Source organism: Callionymus lyra, chromosome 5 (genome assembly GCF_982586985.1).
Source record: "Callionymus lyra chromosome 5, fCalLyr1.hap1.1, whole genome shotgun sequence".
NCBI lineage: Eukaryota > Metazoa > Chordata > Actinopteri > Syngnathiformes > Callionymidae > Callionymus > Callionymus lyra.
Window position 1 is genome coordinate 36,141,002 of NC_141822.1, and position 25,041 is coordinate 36,166,042.

General features: G+C 40.1%; 1 protein-coding gene across 1 annotated transcript; it reads right to left on the bottom strand.

Annotated features, from left to right (window-relative positions):
- Positions 1–661: 661 nt before the first annotated feature.
- Positions 662–19,323, bottom strand: map1b (microtubule-associated protein 1B). The gene is made up of 7 exons (XM_087792224.1): positions 18,978–19,323; positions 15,442–15,543; positions 9,528–9,610; positions 8,970–9,110; positions 3,713–8,666; positions 3,406–3,638; positions 662–3,202 (listed from the first exon to the last, which is right to left on the bottom strand). Exons 1-7 carry the CDS (start codon positions 19,180–19,182, stop codon positions 3,047–3,049), a joined length of 5,874 nt encoding a protein of 1,957 aa, XP_087648350.1. The 5' UTR covers positions 19,183–19,323; the 3' UTR covers positions 662–3,046.
- Positions 19,324–25,041: the final 5,718 nt, after the last annotated feature.

Genomic DNA, 25,041 nt, shown 5'->3' on the forward strand with positions numbered 1-25,041 from the left:
AGTGTCCAGTGCGGTGAGAATGCATGTAGGGATACAACAGCTTCGTATGGCTTAGCACAGGGCCCTCCTGTTGGGTCAGGAAAACGCTGTTATATTAGTTTTAGAGAAAAATGAATGACGCTGATAATAACCCTGCAATTTATCATATCCTATTATATTATTTTTTATTAAGCTTGTGATTTATATATAAAGCACTAAGGACATTGCTCAAGGTCTCAATAGTTCACCCTGCAAGACCCAAACCCTCTGTTCCAGAATCATTCCATTCGAGGTCCAAAAGAGCCTCCGGCCTGTTTGTGGGAGAACTTGTGAACCTTGCAGAAGGTTTTTCAGAGAGCACTGGGACAGGGCGGCTCCCCTTTGTTGTCTTGGCAACAAGATCTCAGCCCACACAGAGGTGGCTTCATCAGCCAATCACGTCGGGGCTGTGGACTACTCCTGTAATATGTGTGATCTGCATGTAAGCGGTTTCTACATCAACGTATCTCCAGAGATTAAAAAAAATACAATACTCAAAAGTAAAGTGAGATCAAATTACAGATGAACTAAACTAAAAGTATAATCACAGTGGATACACACTTTTATGAGACATGTGGCCATAAGGTGTGTGAATGTGAAGACAACATTTAAAGTACAACATATAAAATTGACAGAAAGGTTTTTTTTCTCACAACAGATTTTATTGTGGTTCACTTTTCAGTGTTAGTAGTTGATCCTGTTACATTAGATCCTCGACAAATACAGGAAAGATTGCACACAAACATCAGAAAGCCATGAGTAGTAGTTTCAATTCCTGCTAATTGCTATCGGTTACATATGAGTTTGGGAGGGAGGACGGATGGATGCGAGAGCACAAGACGAAGATATCACACAGCTGAAAACACACGTTACTAAGATGGGTGCGGAGGTGGACTAGGAGGATCAGGTTCAGTTGTGTTTTGTGACTGTGATTACTCCCCTGCAAGGGATGAAGACAGTTTTTGTAGAATCAGGTATGATGATTGGAAATAATCCAGTGGAGGTTTGTAATGTTCCTATGAAGGACAGCCTGACCTGTAAGGCCTCTGAACTGTTGGTGTGTGTTCAAGTGTTTGGTTTTAAAGTCACTTCAGCAGAAATGAAGGTCTTGAATCTAGGTGAGCTGTTTACTATTCATCATCATCATCATCATTATCATCATTACATCTTTTTCGATCTCTACAAAAAACTCATCCTGACACAAAAATCTCTACCACAGTTTGTGATTCAAAAGTGACTTTTAATTGTTTACAAGTAGCCTTTAACTTACTTCTCGTCAGATATGTCAACAGATTTTGGACGTTTAACTTTTCTGAATTACCAAAGATTTGACCTCACCCTGTGTTTATTAATAACTACCAATAAGCCGTACTTTAGGTCCAGGAGGATTCGAGGGAACATATTTTATGATATTACTTCAAATATAAGGATAGGAATTTATTAATTTTAATGATCAAAAATAAAAATTACGAGTTGGTTCTCAGTTTAAAAAAAACATAAGTGAATTGAATTGAACAGTCTGCCTAAGATGATTGGATGTCTAATCACTCTGACACTCACCCTTTGGCTCGGTGAACTACAAAATGAAGCCACAATAAATAAAGAGGCCTGAACAATGGCACAGACAGATTTAAACAGAACTGCTTTAAGTTGGTTTAAGTAATACCCTTCAGAAAGACACTACTATGCACATCAATCACCTCTCATTGATGCACACTTAGGTTAGCCACTGTGTCCAACAAGGTTCTGTTCTTGGCCCGATTCATATTCATAATGTATATGTTACCCACTAGGCAATATGATCAGATAAGACTTCAGAACTATAATACACTTCACTTTTAGTGTTATGCTGATGACACCCAATTATATTTATCAATGAAGCCTGATAAAAAAGAAATCAGACAGTACAAGTACAACCTGGGATCACAGTCACATATCAACTCCTGGATGACCTAAAACTTCCTTTTCCTTCTCCAGAAAAAACTGAGGTCCTGCTTGACGGTACCAGAAATCTAAAAAAAAAATCCCTAATTAACAAGTTCAGATTTTCACAATGGACTAATCAGGACTTGTCATATTACTCACACATTAAACACATCTCAGGGGCTGCTTATTTACGTTATTCCAGACCAGATTCAAGAAACTTCTCATTAAGAGCTTTGCAGCTTCTACTTGTACCTTCACTGTAGTATTGACCTTTATGTTTTGTAGGTTAACTTTTTTTTTTATGGATTTCAATTAGAATAATAGACTATCTGACTCTGTGGATATGACACACGGAGAGCTAATCATCAGGCTGAACTAGCAAATGTTACTTACTTATCTGTACTGGTCCATTGAAAAACACCAAAGCTTCAATAAATCACCGTATTATAACCTTTCGAAAAACATTTAATTCAATCCTAACACAAATATTTACAACCTACGTGGCTTAAGATCTTAAAATTCAGCTTGCATACATTGACTTCACTCATGCAGTATGTGTTGTTTTCTTATGTCATATTGAGCGTAGTTAAAACAGGCTAATCATCCGGTGTCCAGAAAAATAATATCTTAAACAACTAAATTAAATCAGTTGTTTAAAAATAATAAATGGAAAGTAAATGCATGAAATAATTATTAATAGCAACCGAAACAAGAGCAGCAATAGAGCCTAAATTTGAAAGAGACCACTTCCTTGTGGAACAGCTTCCAACAGCTCCCCAAAATGAACAAATATCCTCCGCTACTCAACAGGTCTGAATTTGAAAAGGTGTCAGTGAGATGCATCCGTTCTTCTACATTCATTTAAATATGGTCTGGTAAGGCAAGAACAGATATACTTTGGTGTTTTTATGTTGGTTCCCTATCAAAGGGTTTTGCTGTTTTTTGCTCTGATTTAAAACCAATCTTTCTCTGAAAACAGTTGTATCTGAGTGTGGCACCGCTCACAGATAACCATATTAGTTATAGCAGGTTTTGGAAGGTTAGTTTGGATTGCTTGTGTCTTTTCAGTACTGTTATGCTACTTTTTGTGTCTGGGAATATTCTACATTTCTATCTTGCAGGCTGGGAAGGACTCATCTTGCATGACGACGGTGCTGCTGCTGGCCAGGACCAAAATGTTCAGTTCCTGCTGCTTGTCATGTGTGTCCTGGTACCACTCTCTCATCACGTCTGTGTCGTGGGTTGGAATCAGAGTCACCTGACACCATAGAGAAAGAGATCATGGATAAGATATTCAGCAGGGAAAATACCTTTGGAAAGGATGTATTGGTGTGGATTTCACTGTCCAACTGTTGGTCAGGAAGAGTCGTAGTGTGTGAGGTTAAAGTCAAGTCTTAAATTACTCAGATCTAGTTGATAGTTTTCTAGGTTAATAACATTGGTGCATGTGGACACTCTTACCTTTATATTGTTATCCCACTGGGCCTTTCCTTCCAGAAGAGCGTCTAGCACAGCTCTACTGGGCTCCTGGGCTGCTTGGTCATTGCCACTGACAACATAGTAAGAGGAACGCACTTGCTTAAAGAACTCTGCATCCACATTCTTGGCACTACAGTGGTTTGGAATGTAGACCAGATCCAGGTACACTGGAGGAAAGTTTGGAAAGGTCCCACCACTCGATGCTTTGCCAACGCCTAGAAAACAAAGGGGATGTTTTCAGTATATTGAACAGGTATCCTAAAAAATATAAAGAAAGTCTGTTACTTACTTGGGGAAATCTTTGCACCTCTGGATGCTGAAGTATTTGTTGCATTTTTGGCATCTTTCCCTGCTCCAACGGTCTTCTTTGGAGAAGACGTTTTTAAGTCTTTCACTTTCAAATGATCACTCTTCTTAACGGGTGATGAAGTCTTTTTAGTGAGCTTTTTCTTCTTAGCTTTGTCCACAGCATCTGCATTGGCATTATTGTGGTTTTCTTCTGCCTTAAGGACTTCTGGATCCACCATGCAGACATCATGATTTCCCTGTTGGGGAGTAGAGTCCCTTACTGTCACTGGAGGAGGATCAACATGTCTGGAAGTAATAGTTTTGTCGGTGGGAAGCGTCTCAGAATCGTCTTCCGAGTCTATGTTGGCGTCTGCAGTTATTGAGGGGCATTCCTCTGTCCCTGGAGGAACATCTGAATCAGTCTGGGATGGTGCAGACTCACTTATAGAGGTAGGAGGGGTTTCATCACATTGCCTTGTGGGGAGCTTGCCCTCTGGTGGTGGGGGCCCTTCTCCAGATTTGACAAGGGGCTTTTCTGTTTGTAGTGCATTTTCCTCATTGGTCAAGTATTCAAGAGGGTTGGGATTAATGAAAGAAGGAGACAGTTCAGTCTTGGGATGACGGTATTCACATAAGGCTACTAAACATAGGTCTACATCAGTCTTTGAAAGGGCAGATGGGCTCTTTTTGGTTGGGTCTGTGTCCAATGGTCCACAAACAGAAGAGTGCTCACATGGATGTGAAGACAACACTTGAAATGGTGGGAGAACAACCTCTGCAGCTTCTTTGGGAGACAGTGATTTTTCACATTTAAGTTGAGAGATTGCATAGACAGAGGTTAGGCTACAGCTTCCTTTATTAGAAGGTTCAATTAATTCTGTGGATGCTTCCTTAGATTGAGGAGACTGGTTAAGAGAGCCTGCCTTCGGGTAGGCCAAAGTGCTCTCTGTCTCTTCCATCTCACCAGGTATTTTCTTGCATGGCGTTGTTACAGATGGACTTGATTGAGATGCGTCAGATGGGGTTGCAGAATGGGACTGCCCTAGCTCACTCTCATCAAAAAGCAAAGGTTTCTGTACTAGAAGGTTTTTTAATTCACCGTTAGCATGTCTTACTTCCGAGGGGCTATGGTCAACCTCAGTTGGACCATTCTCTGTTGCACAAAGACTTCCTCCTGGAAAGTGCTGCTCTGGAGATTGTTTGCTAAAATCAAGAGTAAATGAGTGGTCTGGGGAATCCTGCCCGAACTCTACTGATAGGGTGGAATGTTCTAGGGATTTTATGTCCAAAGTGTTGGATTGGCATTTTGTCTTAGGTGAAATGTCAGGGGAAATGGACATAGGCCTTGGACTGTCTTCCTTGGATGAAGATCCGTTTGCTTCTTGGAAAGTTGTGGGGGTCTGAACCACAGAGACGGACAAAGAGACATCCACTTCAGTTGAGTGAGGAGAACCGACTTCAGCGTGGAGAGAGGGTGAGTCGGTTGTTGGTTCTGGTAAAGAGCTGGTTGCCAGACTAGCAGTTGAGACAGATGCTAGGTGTGAAAATGTATCTTCTGCTACCACTTCCTCCAGAGGTGTACCTGATTTGTCGGATGTTGTTCCCTCTGAAATTGACATTCTACTCTCTTCTTTTAACACTATAAAAGGGCTTGTTTCATGCTTAAACAATGGCAATGATGACAGGATCGTATCCTCAAGTACCTTTTCATCGTCTTGAAATGAGGAGTTGACGATATTTGTTGTAAGCCCTGTTAAAACTGGGCTTTTTGGTGGTAACGTTCTCATTTCTAGTCGGCTGTCAAGCTTTTTCAAATCAGGCTCTTGAGTTTCTCTATTGGAAGAGTCTTTATCACTATGGATCTCCACAATTAGGGGGCTCTGATCTTTATCTTCTGACTCTAGTAGAAGTCCTTCAGATGTTTCCTCAACTGGAGACTGATAGTAAGGCGTGTGGCCAGATGATTGAGGTGAATTTGCGCCTTGCAATGTCTTCTCATCAGGGGTATTTGCGGATATAGTCATCGTTTTGGTACATACTGCCAGTGTGGATGACAGTTCTATTGGGGTAGTGAACATGAACGAGGACTCAAATGTATTTTTCTGCTCAACTGTGGGGGAATGTACTAGAGGTGATGACGCAGAACTATGCCCCACTGAATCAGCTTCAGACTTTTCTATTCTCTCCTGAATCTTTGAACTCGCTTCTTGCTTGACCTCAGTGTGAAACCTAAATGATCTATCATCCTCCAATAGTGATTGTGGAGACATTGTGGAAGCTGAGTGATTGTAATGGTCACCCTCAGTGGCTTCACTGAGAGAATGCTCTGTCCTTGTGATAGTGTCAACAGGATAAAGTCCGCCAGTGGTAGCCGGATCTAAACTTTCTAATTGAGATCCGGCGCATTGTTGCCCAGATGCTATGTCATCATCATCAGAGGTTGTGGATTCCTTAAATGCAAGATGTACCACATCATCGTGAATTGATACAGCAGGAGTGACAGGTGAGGATACTTTTGCGGTTGATACAGAGAAATTGTCTCTTTCTTCAGGGATGGATGCAACTGGAGAAGATAGTGACGATACTCCAGGAGAAGAAGCTGATAACTCTTTGTTTTCATGTATTGACGCAGCTGGTGAAATGGGTGAAGACACTTTAATGTGAGAGACAGACATGAAGTGACTTTCACTTACATTTATCTGCTGATCTTCTTTAATCACATAATTGTCATCATCAGCAAAGGCTTGTGCCAATGTTCCATCATGTCCGATAGGTTGATTGTCAATAATCCTAGTCTGTTTCTCATCTTTATTGGATTCTTGTGGGTCATAAACTTCTTCAGTTTCCCCCTTTTCTTCATAATCCCCTGCTTCAGATGCCTCCTCGATTACAGAACCCTCATTTTCAAACCTTCCGTTCACACTTCTGTTGCATTTTCCTTCGTGAACTAGTTCATCGGGAGTCTCCCCACAGTCTCCTTCAGCCTCTGTGGTGGTAACAGCCTCGTTCTTGGATTCTAACCCTTCAGGTTTTGATTGAAGCAATTCTTCCTGCTGGATCTCCACAAGATCTTCCTCTTTGTCTTTCTTCAGAGTTGCATTATCATCCTCCACTTCCTCTGCTCTGAGCTCCTCAAAATCTTTAGTCAGATCTTCTGGAGAAGACATCAATGCTCTTTCTGCTTCTTGACTCTTTGTTGCCACAGGTGGGCTTTGTAGTTGATTGGAGCTCACTTCCTTTTTGGCCACCTTTGGCTTTCCTTTGTCTTTCAGCTTTAATGGACTTGCAGTCTCCCTCTTCAAAGCATCTTCTTTTCTGAGAGGCTTTACTTTTGGTGAGTGACCTTTTACCTCTCCACCAACAGATGTCTTTTTGATATCTCTCGTCTGCTTTTTCACATCTTTCTTTTGCTCTTTCTTCTCCTCCCGCTTCTTTGAAGGGGAATCCCGTCGTGTTTCATTTTTAATGAGATTCTTCGTTTCTTCCTTCTTTAGCTTTGCAGCTTTCTTGCTATCAAGCTTGGTCATCTCGTCCTTCTTCACATCCTTTTGAGCAAGCTTTATTTTTTCAATTGACAGTTTGGCTTCCTTCTTTGCACTCTTTTCAGGTTTAGGTTTAAATTCTATTTTTTTCTTCTCAGGGGTTTCTTTTGGCGTTGTGCTGTCTGTTGTTTTTGATTCCTTCTCTGAACCCTTTACTTTTTTTACCAGGGGCTTTTCTTTGCTCTCTTTAAGCATTTTCTCTTGAGTTGATTCAGCTTCCTTCTTGGACTTCTCTGGTGCTTCCTCCCTTGAGTGTTTTAGTGATGCCTTTGGAGTGGACCTGAGACTCTCCTTGCTGTCTGTCCTGTGTTTCATCTTTGCCTGCTTCAGTGTAGGTGTGGCTGGGGGATCAGCTGACATCAATGTTTGAGTGACAACTGCCTGCTTCAGGAATTCCAGGTGCTTTAGTTTCTCCAAGCCTTCAAAGATGTGATGCTGTGTTGTATTTCCAGGAAAAAGAACACGAACAACTTTATCTGTGGGATTTGCCGGATGCCAAACAATTAGCGATGATATTGAAGTCAAATCAGAGATGGGAAACTCCGATTCTTTCCCATTGGGAAGCAAATTAGAACTAGTGTCCTTTTCGCTGCCTGTCCACTGCTTTAGGAAGTGCTGCATCTCTTTGCTATTCTTTGATGGATTAAGGATGTACATTTCCAGCTTGCCCACTCCCATTTTCTGAAATAATGTAATTGGCTCTATCGCGTTTCCAACAGGTCTTTTTAAAGGCTCAATTCTTAAATTTAGCTTTGTAAGTAACTGCTGGGTGAACCTGGCCTCTTCCATGTTTGTTCGCACACGATAGTTAGACTCAGGTGTGTCCAAGTTTTCAGGAAGATTAACAAACACAACTCCGATATCTGGTGAAATCTGATTTTTCGCCCATTCACCATTACCGGTGGAAGACCCCTGCGACTGCTCTTCTTCAATCTCTGCTATCTTTCTCTGCAGCATGCTGTTAATTCCCGGCAGGTTATCATCTCCGATGTGAGTCAGAAGAATGGAGTCAACACGATCAAGGTGCCTTACTAGCTTCCAAAAGCAGGACCTCCTGTCTGAGCCACCGTTTATCAACATATTGAAGCCATTGACAGCAAAGAGAGCAGAATCTCCATGGCCACCAGGGAAGATGTAGCAGCATGGTTTGGAGAGTTTTAGGAACCCGCCGGAGGTTGGTGGTTCCAACATGTCAAAAGGTGACAGGATTTCTACGGATTCGGACAGATACTCTGTGAACTCTGAGAGACCCTCCATTTCGGGAAGAATGAGAGCGGAATTCAGCTTTATGTTGATGAATTCCTGCAGATTGTGTTTGTCTAGGTTTGAATTCTTCCAGTCTCCTTGTAGTGGGCAATACAGTGTCAGGTTGGCTTTGTTAGCAGGGTTGATGTTGCTGAGCAAATCTCCGATCTGTACAGAAAAACCCCAAATCTTGAATTATGCTAGTAGAGGTGCAGTTTTATAGATTTAAACACTGTATACATTATAAAACCATATTCACATGCACACAAAGACACACACACACACACACACACACAAACACACACATATATAATATATAATAATATAATAATAATATATATACAATTGCTTTAAAATAAACATAAGAAGGCATAAAAATGTAATGTAAAGACAGGTTTGATCAGGAAAATACACCAAAACTTTATCAAATCAGTATTTAAATGTTCAACTTTTACACTTTTTATTTCTTACCTCTTGGTCAGTGAAAATGTCCATGAACTTTGAAAAAGAGAAAGATCCGGACTGAAGAATCAACTCCCCAGTGTTCTCTGTGCACTGCCCCGACAGAACCAGCAGTTTGTGTCTGGCAGAGTCAGAAATCATCAAACGTACCTTTTAAACAGAAGAAAAACACTTCAGAGTTACTGCAGAAATACACATACTGGAAATGCTTGGCTTTGCTTGCTGCACTGATGGGCTTAATGGTTTAATATAATTCAAATACCATTAATTTCACACCCTCCAAATCCATTAGCTAATTGGCTGTCTGGCTTTCCACAAGGATTCTGTTTTATCTTTATCTTTTACCTCTGTCTTAATTCTGCTTGTATAGCAACATAAGTTCTGATTTAATGGCAGGTCAAGCACAGTGTGACTGCAGACATGGCTGCTGAAGGAGGCCACAAGGAAAAGGGTCAGCGACACACAAGTAAATCTGAAATGGCCAAAGATAAGAGCACCAATAGTAGGTCCAGGAGGTACTTCAGCGTCCTTCTAATACCCATTAATTATAATGATAATCAATCTTACCTCCGTGCTAACTGCATCATCTGAAGGGTTGATGAGGACGGCTGTCTCCAGAACTGGACTTTTGTGATGAAGAATCCTCTGACCTGTAAACAAAACATGTCTCTTGAATCTTCTACATATTAAACTTATTATTATTAATATTATAATATAATAATAATATAAGAAGGGGTAGCAAAAACTATTGCTCCAAGGCTTTGCGCCTTTGTCTATTAGGGTTCTCCCCGTTAAGTGTAGCCTCTCCTCACCTCAAGGTGGTGGAACAGATCCTGACTGTTGTTTGTGCGTATGCTCCAAACAGCAGTTTAGAGTATTCACCCTTTTTGGATACCATAGAAGTGGAGTTGGAAAGGGTTAAATGATTGCTATCATAGTTGTATCAATGGACTTGCAGCCACATTCACTTCCGCGTCCGGCTTGGCCTGTGATCGTCCTGTAGCAGTGTTCCTGAAGGACTTTAGTGACTTTTTATCTTCCGTTATTCAAATGGAATCTGTTCTTATTCTTGGAGACTTTAATCTCCATGTTGATGATATCACAACTTGCTCTGCTAAAGAACTTTTAACTTAGACTGAAGCCTTTAATTTTGAGCAACAGGTTTCTGAACCCACTCACCAAAAAAGTCACATTTTAGACTTACCTGTATACATGATGTCCATCTGAGTGATCATTCTCTTGTTTTATTTAACCTGGACTTCATCGCTTAACCCAAGTGCTTGAAAGTTAGGTCTCAGAGGCGAGTTATCTCAGCCGATACTGCAGACAGTTGTTCTGCTGTTTGACCCTCTTTTCTTCAATGATTGCCTTAACGTGGACAATTTGATTCACTGTTTCACTAATCATTTTGTTGAAATACTGAATCAAGTGGCACCTGTTAAATCGAACGATACAAAAAAAACGGTGCCCTTGGACAAATGAAGATCTCCTGAGTCAGAAGAGACTTTGTCGAAAGACTGAGCATATCTGTAAGTTCACTAAACTTGATGTGCACAGACTTCACCTCAGGGATCTGATGTCTTTATACAATGAGATGATAGAAACGGCCAGATCTGATTACATTCGGAAACTGGTAGCAGCAAATAAGAAAAACCCCAACGTGTTGTTTGACACGATAAATTCTCTCATGTGTTCTGCTGCTCCTATCACCCTGTCTTCTGTGAAGCTGACAGCATTGCTTTGTTCCTTTTTTTTTACCCAACAAAATTCAATTGATCAAGGAGAAAATCGCTTCCCTTTTGTGTGGAACCCCTGCTGTCACTGAGCCTGTCTCCATATGGTGGTCCTCCTTCAACATTTTAACTCTGGCTGATATTTCGGCACTAGTGAACAAGATGAAACCCTCCTCTTTTGCTCGTCAGATGTCCTTCTGTGTAGGCTCTTTATTAAAGTGTTTGATGTAATTGGCCCCTGGGTTACCAAAATGGTAAACCTCTCCCTTTCCAAAGGGGTTTTTCCCAATGCATTTAAACATGCCATTGTTGAGCCTTTACTCAAAAAGCCAGGCTTAGACCCGACTAACCTCTGTAATTTCAGACCTATTTCTAAGCTCCCATTCTCGTCCAAGATCTTAGGGAAGGTGGTGTCTGAGCAGCTGTCATTGTTCCTGGATCAGAGCGGCATCCATGAGAAGTTTCAGTCTGGCTTCCACGAACATCACTCTACAGAGACAGCCTTACTGAAAGTGTCCAGTGACATCATAATGTCGGCTGATTCTGGAAAATATACTGTTCTGGTTCTCTTGGATCTTTCCTCAGCCTCCTCCTTTGTTCCACTTCGATTTTGGTTTTCCTGTTTGGACGTTTTGTGTCTACACAAGAAGGAGCTGTCTCGCCTGATGTTAATACAAAACTGTGCAGCAAGAATTCTGACCTGCTCTAGTAGAAGAACACATTTCTCCGATCCTTAAAACTCTTCACTGGCTGCCAGTTTCTTGACCTGATGGTTCGGAACACAAACTTCCGGACCAGAGGAGAGAAATTCTTCCAGGCTGTTGCTCCTAAGCTTTAGAAGATCTTCGCTCCCTCTGTGCTTGATGGAGTCTACTGACTCCTTCAAGAAACATCTGAAAACATTATTATTTGTGTAGGATTTTCCCTGATTTTCTGGGACTCCTGTGTTTGTCTTATGTCTTGGTTTTTTATAGTATATAGTTTTAACTGTGTAATGTTTTTGATTGTTGTAGCACTTTGTGACCCTGGTCTAGAAAGGCGCTTTAGAAATAACCATTACTTACTTACTAACATGTCTTGGACACTTGGGCACGAGCTGAAAACCAATCATGACCTGGTGGTGAGTTGGCTTCGATGGTGGGGGAGGATGCCAGTCAGTACATGCTGACCCATATATGTTTGAGGGTCCGCTGGGAAGGTTTGGCAGAGTCTCTTGTCAGAAAGGGCATCAACTATCAACTCCTATTGAAGTTGAACCAGAGGTTGTCGACTGGAATAAATGAAGCCCAGACCACGTCAACGGGATACACTCAGCAGTTATGCGGGCGCTGCACCTAAGCCAAATGGAAACGCTCTTTGTATAACGGTCGATCTACATCCTTACCTATGGTCAGAAACGGTGGGCAGTGTCCTAATTGACCAATGCAGCAGCACTTCTCGAAGAGTGGAAAAGGGGGGAGCACGCCCCAAAATCATTCAGCCAGTCAGATGGGATTTTAATGTTCTAGTTTACACACATTTCAGATTTGATGATGCTACAGGACCCAGTTTTACGTTTTTGGTTTAGTTGAAAAATATCAAATATTAATTTGTTTTTTGGTTAAAATATCTATCTGTGTGAGTGTGCCGTATCTTTTAAAAAAACTTTTTTTATTGCTCTATTTTATTTGGTTTAAAAGTCATAATATTGAGGGTTTTTTGTTATACACAATAGGAGTTCATATGACTCAAATACAAAATGCAATTTGAAGTTTTCATTTTTAATAATAACAATAAAATAAAGATAAAATAATTAATAATTACATTTTTGTCACGAAATTGTAAAGACAAATAAACTATATGAATCATAAAACGGTGGAAAAGAGCAGTCTGGGAAAGAGGTCTGTGTTATTTCAATGTTAAGTTAGTTGACAGTCTTTCATTCTTTGATCAATCATCAGAATCATCCGTCAATATTATTAATCGAATCATTCATCCATCAAAAGGCATTTTTATACATTTATATTTTCAGTCAGTCACCCACTTATTGATCCATAAATGTATCCAACCAGGCTTGTATTCATACCTGTCTAGTAGGTGTACTATAGATGGATAGCTTATACATTTTTGCACTCCCAGAAAAAATTCCGAGATCAAAATCAGAAATGCAAAACTGCAGACTAGCTAACAGCGACCGCCTGTTTTTCTAATGCTAATCCTAGAAGACCAAAATTACTTAAATGTATGTCTCCAGAAGCATGTAGTATTTATACTCACTCTAGCTTGTAAATCTGCTGTATGTATACCTGCTCATCATAACAACTTTACAAGAACATTAAACAGTGTGTGAAGAAACCTTATTTCATGGATATTATATATATTTTTTTGACATTGTCATCTCAGTATTTGTGTCAGTCAGACAGTGAAGTGCTGTCCAGGGAGGTGATGTAAAATTAAAATATTTCTCGATCAAGGTACCGGAGAGCTGTTAGTCATATCTGCCTGGTCAACACAAAGTGGGTTACATAATGCGTTCCTCAGAATTTCCCCAATTTGCAGAGATATTTGTTTTACTGCACAACTCTCTACAGTCTTAAATGTATGTGTGAGAGACAACCCGTTTTTTTTTAAGAGTAACATAGCATAATTTAAACTTTTAGACAGAAGTGAAATTTACTGAATGTAAAATAAAAAAATGTGCACACTTCTATATATTTTAATTTGTTTACAGTAAAAGTGAATTAGACACAAGGAGGTGACAACACATTTCTGTAAAAGGTACATTCTTTGTAGTACATATGTTCTGTGTATATCTTTGTGTTGATGTAAGTGGCATTGAAAAATTAATGATGATGGGAGACAAGGCATTACGAGTAGTATGCTGTTGGATAAATTGTCATAAATAAAATAAATAGGCCTTTAATATTCTTACAGTTTAAAATCTGATTCCTCTGTAGTCAGTACGTCACCAGCCATGAACCTAACCGACGTCACTGTACCTGCACTTCCTTCTACACAAATAAATCTGCAAAGACTGAAAAGGCCTTTCCCCGAAAAAGTAGTTTTTATTTGAAATTGAAAAATATAAAACACAGTCTCACAGCAAATTTATATATAATTTCTAAAATAAAATAAAATCAATTTACTTTATTTATTTTTTCTATTGCACACTTACTCCAAACTTGTTCTTTGATCTTCTGGTGAGTGATGAAAACATATTATTAAAACTCTTGTTTCCAAGAGAACAAAAATCCGACAGCAATACCGATCCAGTAAATTTCATTTCAGCCACCTTTTAAAATATGTCAGAATGTCCAGTGAAGCTCGCCTGACCCAGACAATTACCTTGATCGATGGAAAAATCCCCCAAACCCAGTTTCGCTGCAGTGTATGGGGTAATGTGGCACGCCTCAGTGGGCCGCGCTGATGTTACTGCTCTGAACCAGACACAAGAACATCAATGATGGTGGCGGCACACCAGAAATAGATCTGTGGAATAACTGCATCCTTCACTAGTGTAGCTGTGAAACAAGTTCATAAAACAATTTGTCTGGTTCATGTCTTCATCCATCATCATCCATCCATCCATTTAATAATCGTTGTCGGAAATTTGATGGTAAACTGTTTTTAAATAAATCTCTCTTTTAATTTGCTGAGTCTACATGTTTTATGAGGCCTTAGGTCAGTGTTAGTCCAATGTTTTAACAAGATGAATAAAAGGCAAGGAAAGCAGTTAAGGCTTTTTCTTACAGGATGGCCACACAGACAGTCTTCATTTGTATTTGAAAACAATTACTCTTTTTCACCGTATCACCATAGATGTTACAGACCTTACATCATTACAGAGTAAGAATGTCTGGAAAAACCTGCCTTATACGTTATAAATAATGATGTCAAAAACAATCGGTTGGATGGTTGGCTTGAAATGCCAGTGTTTAGGCTAAGCTAAGGGGCAGAGATGATTTCAAATTTCAACCAAATAATTGTATCGATACCAAGTTTTGATGTTGCACCATCACATGGCTTAGCAACGCCTTCCAACGGACACCCCCATTTGTCTATTTTAGAGGTTAAACTCTGGACCTCAAAATTATTTGTTTTCATTTGCTGTCAAATTACTTCTTTATTGGAAATAAAATCACATTTTAAAATAGATTCTGCAAGTTTCGACGGATATGGAAGCCTTTCTTGGACTATATCTCGGCACAAAGAATGGACTCCTGAAATGTTCTATTTTTCTTTTGTGTACAATGTGTAAGTGTTTGACTGGATTGCCAAATATTGTTTTGTAGGTGCTGTTTCCTTTTTTTTTTTTTTTTTTTGAGGGGGGTGGGGTGATTGGGTTTCTGTTTTGTTTGTTTGTTTTTTTTTTGTTTTTTTTTGTTGTTTGTATGTTTTGTCTCGTTCTCTGAAAAATCAAAAATAAAATAATACAAAAAAAAAAATAGATTCTGGTCATTGTGTTAATTTCAAAGTGAAACATGCATCCCTGTTTAAATTTAAAGCAAAATGTATAAGAGATACTAAACTTATATTTATCTCATTGATCAATGCAACTTCAGAGGTAATACAAAGAGTAAAAATTCAGTTATTCAGAACTCTCTGGAGGGATTAGAGTCCATTTGGCTTGGATCCCCCAGAGGAGCTAAAGTGGACGACTGAGGGAAGGGGGGCGACATCTGGGGTATCAATCTGCTCGTACAATAACAAAAGCGTGGATAAAAGTATGAAAATGGAGGGATAAGGGTGGGTTTTTATTTAAAGCTTACCTCTGACATCTGCCGAGAAGCGGGCGGAGTGTCTGGAGACAAAAAGCTTGAGTTCCTGGTCCAGGTTGCACTCGAAGAGGTTGGTGTCCCATGATCGTATCCCTAGAATGAACAAACACATAACTAGAAAGTGGTTCCATAGAAAAGCTTAATCAGTTCTGTTTTCTTACCGCAATGCAATGACAATTAAGTCTCTCTTCAATATGTATTACCTCTGCCAAGTAGATAATCTATTGGTTGTCCTGCAACTGCGTGTGATTCAGCAAAATAATCTGAAAACGTTATTAATGGATTTTAATGTAAGTTTCCATCAATGTTTTATCTCGGGTTGATAATAATTTAAATCCAGTAATCCTTTGAATTATTTTTTACTCTCCATCAAGCTTCAGCTGTGGTGTTAGCCTTTGTTTTCCTGCTCCAACTGTTTTGCGAGTTATGAAATCGTACTGCAGCCTGCTGCTGAGATTTTCTAAATTTACTATGTTAAGGAATCGGACATGCAGGTCTCTTCCTTCCCTTTTGGATTGGATTTGGTGCCATATAATGCTTGTATGCTCCAAGCAACCTGAAAAACCAGCTATTCCAGCTTTCTGCAAAGAAGTGTCAAATAAGTTATTTTGCTTCAGGTACATTGTCATTCTTTTAGCAATGATGCTAAAGAAAATCTTGCCTTCAGCATGCTTTTGGGATGGTTTGCTTTGTAAGATGTATGGGAAGTTTTTATACAGCCAAATTGGGACTACATTTGGTCCTGGAGCTGAAGCTGCCCTTGCATTCCTCACTGTGTCCTCAATCACGCCCCAACTTGGAAGACTGTCATCCAGGTGTTGCCCGGTTGAGGCAATGGAGGCATATCTGGCTGTATTTCCCTCTGTTCGAATCTTTGGCTGTCTGTGTAAGTGGTTTTCAGGTGGTCTTCCAATTCCCTCTTTGGCACCTTAATTGACCCGCTCTTTTTCTCTTAGAACTTTCGTAGCAGTAAGGGGTGGCCTTTGTCCACTTTTCCCTAGTTGTCAGCTGCCCTTTCACAGCAGTCACTGGATTTTTCCAGTTGATCAGTTGATCAGTTGAGCTCATAGCACTAGATAGTACAATCCCTTACTGAGTGGGTAGATCGGGGGGGTTAATGCTTCACTTTTCTGCAATTTCAGGCGTTTGCCGTCATATGCTTCACCAACTGCTGCCTCCCATGGCCTGAGACTAGTTGTAATGATCTCAGGCAGAAAGATGAGTTTCTGGTCTAGATCAACCCGCATCCTCCAGTACTTTGAGTCTAGAAGGGTTGGCTCTCTTCTTGCGAGGGTTTTCCTGGGAGTTTTCCAGCTCTCACAAAAGGGATGGTGTTTTTGTGTATAGGCATTGGGGGAGGGAGGCCATTGTTGGTAGTTCTCCTTCCTTCCAGGATAATCGCCAGTTGTCTTAGGACTTTGTCTTGTCTCCAAGTTTAACTGGTTTTGCAGCAGGTGGGAATGTAATTCATGGTTGCAGGGGTTTGACAGAGTGCACAAGAAGGATCTTCTCCCAACCATTGGTTTACGTTTTTTGGTGTGATGGTGAAGCTGATGTGGCTTCCTTCCATTTCCCAAAGATTCTTCCATGTAAGTTTGCGATGCTCCAGATTTTCCCAGCTAATCCACTGGCCCTGTTTGGACTGTGCGACTGCTGTTGCATATGTGAGTTTCCCCTTGACTCTGGATATGCTCCTGGATTTGAACTTCATCTGTGCCCATGTAATATTGGAATAAAGCTTCCCTAGATGATGTTTGGTGCATGCGATGATTGAGGACAAGGTTGTCATTTCATCCAGGTAGGCGCAAATTGGGAGGTAGATGCTGTCGACACTTCAGACCATCTCCACCCACAACCCATTTGGATTAATCAAATGATCGAATCCATTGCCATGGTGAGGGCTAGTGGGGAGATGGTACATCCTGCCATTTTTCCTACTTTCAAAGATTGCCATGATGTTGTGTATTCTGCTGTTTGACACAGAATTGCAGATCTTAAAAAATAAGTTTCTTACAAGGTTTGTGATGGTATGCGGGATGTGGAAGAAGTTGAAGGCTGTCTAATATTACTGATATTTTAAATGTCACATAGGGCATCTGATCATATACATGAACAAATGCAAGGCAACAATAATAATTACAGGCATAAAACAAACATTATATAAACTGCTTGGTGGAGGTCTGCGCTTTCTGTGCCTTCTCAGTTTGAAAAAAATTGGGTGCTCATTACTTTCTTCCTTTGGGTTTTAAAGACTATTTGAATCAATGTTTTATCCCCAACGGAAGCTCTTCTCTACTTATATGAGGTATTTTGCCTATAGACAGGTAACCAGATAAACAGACCTAAAATTGAAGGAAAACATCCCAAAATTAAATGAATGTGAATAAAATAAATAAATGGTTATTATATTATAACATATAAAACATTATATTAGTAAAATTAAAATAGTGTTACTCCACTTTTTTAACCCAAAATTGTTGCCTTTAATTTATCAAATTAATATAATTCAACACCTTTGTGAACATTTTAAATATCACTATCAGAAATAACAGCAGGTAACAGTAGCATGCTGGAGTTCGCTTATACAACACAACATTGTACGCAACACTATGTGATGCACCTTCAATAGTTGCTTGAATCCACATTGCAAATTGGAACAGTAAACATTTCAACCTTCTTTCTCCTATCTTCATCATTTCCTTTGATTGTTAAACCGCTTTGTGACCCTGCTCTAGGAAGGCGCTTTACAAATAACCATTACTTACTTACTTACTTACATTTAAGTGAAATCTATTCATCTGTTTTTTAGATATTTGCTAGCAAGACAACAGACAGATCCAAACAGGTATTTGCTGAATAAATCATAAATACTTTGTAGACTTCAATTTGAATATGATGATTTGGTTAACCTTATGATAAATGTTAAAATATAATAATATTGAAACATTAAACCATAAAGTAAAAGGTACAAATAATGCTTAAATCAGTTTGGGGTTTGGTCTTTTCAAATCATCCTGCTCTACACCCCCCACAACAGATGTTATGATGACTATGTTCTATCTTTAATACATAAACTGACTTACTCGGGTCATGTAAATTCACTGCGCCATTAGACTTCTACATTTCCTGACTCTCGAACCTACACTTATCGGACCTCAGGGCTTCCGTAGGGACCGCAGTGCGGACTGGGCCACGCCCACCAGCCGGCGAGGGGATGAGAAAGCTGGATGCGGAAAGATGATGAAGAGGATGATGTCGGGAAACGTAACTATGGTATGCGTTTGAAATAAACATGTTCATCCCTGAATTTTCACCCCACAAACGAACCACTGAAGAGTGAGAACATTAATAAACCATGTTATGAAGGGTTGATTCGACGCTTGTTGCTTTTGTCAGGTGTTGATACAAGAAAACAACACATGCCATGAATGATATTATGATACAGTTACGATAAAAAACGACGTAGTGAGTAAAATTATGCATAAAATTGAAACCATTACAGTGGATGTTTTATATTTATATTTTACCGTTCTCTATGTCTGCGATGGCACATTTGAGATGATCTTCGCTGACGATCTCCCCAATCACGACCAGCAGGTAGAATCTGCCGTCGATGAAGTGCTGGGAAGGGCTGGAGGTCTGCAGGGCTCCGGTGCTGGAGGTCTGCAGGGCTCCGGTGCTGCTCCGTCCGCCCAAAGTCTCCACCTCTGCGGGCTGAACAAGGGTGGCCATCCTCGCTGCTCTCTCAGACTCGCAGTAGCAGGGGGAGTGGTTCTCGTCTGTGTCCTCGGCTCAGAAGGAGTGGCACTAGCTTTTTATACACGCAGACATTGTGTCATATTCGGTTACCGGGGAAGAAGAGCTGAGAGCGCCGGACACTCCTGCTGCTCCCTCACTCCTGATGTCATCCATGACGAGGCAGGCGCTCCCGGAAGTCGCTGCTTTTGTCCTCCTTAACAGTTTAGCATCAGTCAGTCAGAGCAATAGTGAATAAATGTGAATAACAGCTGAGCTCATTAAACAGCTACCTCATATATGTAACCTCAATTACACCACAAGTCACTTTTAAAAAATCTAGGACATGAAAAAAATGTAAGACATATGCACAACAAATATAATTCTCGATTAACATTCTCAGTTTCATTGTTTTTTTGTGTTTCTTTTTATTTATTTTTATGACTTAAGCATTATTAACACAACATCGTTGTATTGCTGTCCTCTTGCTGCTCTTCTTCACACCAAGACACTCACAAGCTCTGGTTTAATAGGCGTGTCTCCAACTATATATGTTCCTATTTTATGTAGATGCAGTTTTTCATCAGCCAATGTAGAATGGTGCTTTCAGAGGATGGAGATCCAAACAGTGAACTCTAATCTCATCTCATCTCAAACTGTTGACGTGTACCCAGACATGTATCTTACCTGAAGGCTTCTATGATGCAGGTGTTGCCTGCAAACTTAAGGATTTTAACATTTTAATGAGTGACAAAAAAGGACAGGAGGAAAATAGATTAGGATTTAAATTATAAACAAACAATAGGATAGGTTTAAGAATAAAGTCAAAATAAATAAATTGAGATCCGGTGTAAGTTCCACCTGTTTCACAGTCCAACAAGTTTCGTTCACAGAGGTATCAGCAGGAAGACAGATTTGCAGAGTCAGCATCAAACATTTCTTCCATCTTTGATCTGGTTCTGTTCTCAGCACATTAAAGACAAAGAACGCGATCAAAAGCTGGAAAGAGATTCAATGCAGCGGAGGAAGATAACGGAGATCACAGTTGTTGTTTGTCATATTTTATAATACTGATGATGTGTGTGTGTGTATATCTGTCTGTATGTGTTTGTGTATCTACTGTACGCAAGTAAGTAATACATTTGTATTTATATAGCGCTTTTCCAGACCAGGGTCACAAAGCGCTTAAACAATTAAAACAATACTCAATAAAATATATACTTAAAAGGTCAAGAAATTAGATTTATGTGTTAATCTGTGTGTGTGTGTTTGCATATGGGTTGTGTGTTTGCATGCATAGGTTGAATGTGTATGTGTGTGTTTATGAGTGTGCGTATGTCATTATGTGTGTGTGTCTGTATATTTGCTTCTGTGTCTTTGTGTGTGCTTATGAACTCTGCATGCAAGGAGGAGCAGTTTTCCCAGCAGTAATAAAGGCAGAAGCACTGAGGCAGGAGCTGATGGTGTGGGGGTCCACACGTGTGTTATCGACTAAACATGGACTATGTAGACCTGGCTTTAGATATCTGGGTGTCTTCTGGACCCAGGTTGGAAGTGGGGGTTGCATAAGTGGTTCATGGAGGCATTAAAGGGCAACTAATGTGTTGATTTAAGTGTATCTTCAATTGATCTTGGACCTCTATTGTACTCATCAGTATGTGTCTGTTTGTACAATACTTTCTTTCAATTGAAATATTTACATGACAATATGTCCTGATCCCTAACCATGATCACACTGTCATTGTCATCGCCATCCAACTTGGAAGTCTCCACCTCGAAGGGACTTATTGGCTGCGTTTCAATACTCGTTTGATTTGCCATCCTTTACTTGCCCTAAGCCCTTGCATCCTTCCTTGGGGATTTGAATCTGCATCAAATAGTTCACAAGTGTGTGTTGAAAAGGTCTTGGAAAAAATTTGACATATCTGTAAAGAGCATCTGTGAAACTGCAACAGATGCTTTTTGTTTAGTTTGTGGTCAAGTCCAACTGATCCTGCTCCTGGTCTTCTGTTGCCTCCTTGTTAGTCTGGCCTTGAATGGCTGAAGCTTGGCTCTCTGGATCTCTGATGCTACGGAGGACATTATGGCAAACTGACTGTGAACATTAATATGCACTGTGCATTATGGGTGGACATTTTTGGGGTTTTGTGAAGTCTGTATGTGTAAAATTCCGTTTTTTGACATGTGTCTATTGTGTATTTGTGTGGAATGATGACATTGTTTCATATATATTTTTTAGTGTGATCTGCATTTTCTAGTGTGTATCTCCAGTCTGATATTTCTTCATTGTATGTTTATTAGCACAAGGCAGTGTGCGTATGTGTGAATTTTTGCTGGTCTTAATTTGAAACCGGGAAGTTAACGACTGAGCTCTGAAATAAAGTTTCATGAAACCTGAACATCTCATTACTACCGTTTTTCTATATTTTAAATATCAGTTTTTAGATTCTGAAAATCGTCAATTAAATAACATTATAAGACAATTCAACATACAGTATATATAAAATACAATGTTTTATCGTACATGTGCCTGACAGTAACAATCCTACAATGTCTGTCAGTATATTTCACCTTCATCATGAAGCATGAACTGAGGATCGGAGGGGAAATGCAACTGTGCACTGAGGCTGTGATGGTTTTATGTTCCAGCCTTCACCCTGCTGAGCTGACAGCATCAATGAGTCAACGCCTGCTGTATGTGCCATCAATTAACTGTCAAAGACAGACAGAGGGAAGCAAGTTCAGTCGAATTAATGCAGGTCAGTCCAGCCCACCGAACCCTGATAGATCTGTACTGAATTTTACCCACTGAAGCAACTAACATGAACACAACTCTTTTATTTTTGGAGTAAAAATAAACATCTGGTATTTAAAAAAAACTGTATATAACTGAGTGTTTTTCCTTCTTTTCCTGTCTTTATATCTTTATACCTGCAGAGTATATCTGCTACGTCAGAAAACCATGAAATAAAATGTAAAGAAAATATATTAAATTTAACTGCATTCCCCATCATACGAAGACTTATTTTCTTCAGCCCTCATAATCGTCACAGTAAATATATCTTTAAAATCAATGTTCTTAGATATTTTTACCGGAATTGGTGAGATGTTGACTAGGTCAATATATTGTATTTTTTCAGTGTTTGTGTTCTTGTTGTCATGGTGATCATTTTGCAAGATTAGCAAGGTCAAAGTTGAGTTTCCGGATCATGTGTGTTTTGATGGTGTTCGGCTCTGCAGTAACCATCTCTGTGAGTTGTTGATATAAAACCAAAATGCATATAATAAACATGGTGGTGCCATTAGCTGACATGTCAGTGTGACCACGAACCGTGTGCACAAAGTGACTCCCTTCAATGATGTTGAACAGAAGAGGAGCGCGTCCTAAAGTGAAGGAGGATCCAGTGGTTGATGGTTACGATAGAGATGATCATTTGGAAGACAGAGCTGGAGCGTGCCCATGAAACAAATCATTTCTTGAGAGAGACAGTAAGGTGTATGGCTGTGGATGCAGGGGTTTGGTTCATGGTGGGTTGCTGACATCCAGGTGAAAAGAAAGGAAAACCTGAAAAGAAAATACAGAGATCAAAACACTCAAAGAAAACGGAAACGGTGAAAACGTGTTACAATTATAAACAATTACCAACATATGGAAACTTGTTTAGTCCGGCACACTAGTCTGGAGGCAAGTAGTAGAAAATAGTGCGGGTGATTTATGTGATCAGCTACAACGGTGTGCAATCGATCAGACCAGAGGGGGGAGAGAGGGTAAGAAAACAGGAAGTGAACAACCAAAATAAAACCACAATAAAAGGAAAACATAACATGTGGTGCCTTTGTTGGGGCCCTATAGACATTTTGGATATTGTGACCAGCCCAGTGTCCTGCGTTCAAAACTTAACGAAAATGCACAGAAAATCTGCAGAGCCTCTTTGTGTGCTGGTGAACAAAATTGAGAGCCTGGCTGAGATGCCCTACACATGTACATGCCCTATGCAGTGTAGACTGAGTTTGTTCAAGATCAGTTTATGAATAAAGAAAATACACTGATGATCTTACTGAATCAGCCATGATGGTTGGTTGTCCCTGTCACCACAAACAAGCTTCATGCACTGCTCTTCCGCTTCCGGTGAGCCTTTGATCGGCTGCTTGAACGTGAGCTCCTGCAATATTTGCCAAAAACAGTCGTTTTAACGACTACTTGTCCGGATATTATGCTCATAACGACATTCCTCTCGCTGCAGAGTATGACGACACATCAGCGCTGCCGTCTGTCCAGACCTCAATGAAAGGTGGTAAGATTTTTTCTATTCCTCTCTTTAATTCGACTTTTACTACCGAGTTGAACGTCAGTGACAGCTGGTACCCACGTGACCGCTGTTCGCTTCAAAAGATCCCGCTCTGCGCGCCTGTCAGTGACGCGGCGTCGTCAGTGACGTCATCGGTGCTGAATGTGGGACTTCTTAATGTTCGCTCCATTAATAATAAATCCTTTATTCTTAATGATCTTTTCACAAGAGTTAATTTGGATTTATTATGTCTTTCTGAGACTTGGTAGAGAGAGGAAGAGTTTATTCATCTGAACGAACTCTGCCCAGTAGGGAGCGTTGTCCTGGGGAAGCCTCCCCTCTCTGGTCGTGGAGGAGGTCTTGCTACTGTTTTTAGGGAGAGTTGTTCTTGCAAAGTGATTCAGACACAGGAATTCACTTCTTTTGAATCTCAGATGATCTTGGTTGGTTCTACAAGACCTTTCTATTGTGTGTCAATCTACCGCCCGCCTGGTCCTGCGGCGGTGTTCTTGAAAGACTTTAGTGACTTCTTATCTTCCATTATTCAAATGGAATCTGTCCTTATTCTTGGAGACTTTAATCTTCATGTTGATGACGTCACATCTTGTTCTGCTAAAGAACTTTTAACTTTAACAGAAGCCTTTAATTTTATGTTTCTGAACCCACTCATCAAAAAGGCCACATTTTAGACTTAGTTTTTACTCTTGGCCTGGACATTTCTAATGTATCTGTACATGATGTGCATCTGAGTGATCATTCTCTTGTCTTGTTTAACCTGGACTTCATCCCTGAACCTAAGCCTTTGAAAGTTAGGTCTCAGAGGCGTGTCATCTCAGCCGATACTGCAGACAGTTTTTCTGCTATGTTTGACCGTCTTTCCTTTGATGACTGCCCAGACGTGGACAGTTTGATTCACTGTTTCACTGATCACTGTGTTGAAATACTGGATCAAGTGGCACCTGTTAAATCGAACTTGAAAATTCAGAAAAAACGGTGCCCTTGGACAAATGAAGATCTCCTGAGTCTGAAGAGACTTTGTCGAAAGACTGAGCGTCTCTGGAAGTCCACTAAACTTGAGGTGCATAGACTTCACCTCAGGGATCTGATGACTTCTTACAATGAGATGGTAGAAACTGCTAGATCTGATTACATCAGAAAACTGGTAGCAGCAAATAGGAAAAACCCCAAAGTTTTGTTTGACACGATTAATTCTCTCGTGTCTCCTGCTCCTCAAATCACGCCTGTCTTCTGTGAAGCTGACAGCAATGCATTGTTGAGATTTTTCATTGACAAAATTAAATTGATCAAAGAGAAAATCTCTCCCCCTTTGTTTGGAACCCCTACTCTCTCTGAGCCCCTCTCCTCCTCTTGGTCCTCCTTCACTGCTGTATCTTTGGGTGATATTTCGGCACTAGTGAACAAGATGAAACCCTCCTCTTGCTCAGATGACGTCCTTCCTTGTAGGCTTTTTATCAAAGTATTTGATGTAATTGGCCCCTGGGTTACCAATATGGTGAACCTCTCCCTTTCCACAGGGGTTTTTCCCAATGCATTTAAACATGCCATT

What these genes read in the sequence shown, in the direction of transcription:
- map1b (XM_087792224.1), bottom strand. Translation starts at nt 19,182, where the DNA reads ATGGCCACCCTTGTTCAGCCCGCAGAGGTGGAGACTTTGGGCGGACGG. An exon ending in ATGATGCAGTTAGCACGGAG is followed by an intron (nt 9,111 to 9,527) that starts GTAAGATTGATT and finishes TCTGTTTAAAAG; the next exon opens with GTACGTTTGATGATTTCTGA. An exon ending in AGTGGGATAACAATATAAAG is followed by an intron (nt 3,203 to 3,405) that starts GTAAGAGTGTCC and finishes CTATGGTGTCAG; the next exon opens with GTGACTCTGATTCCAACCCA.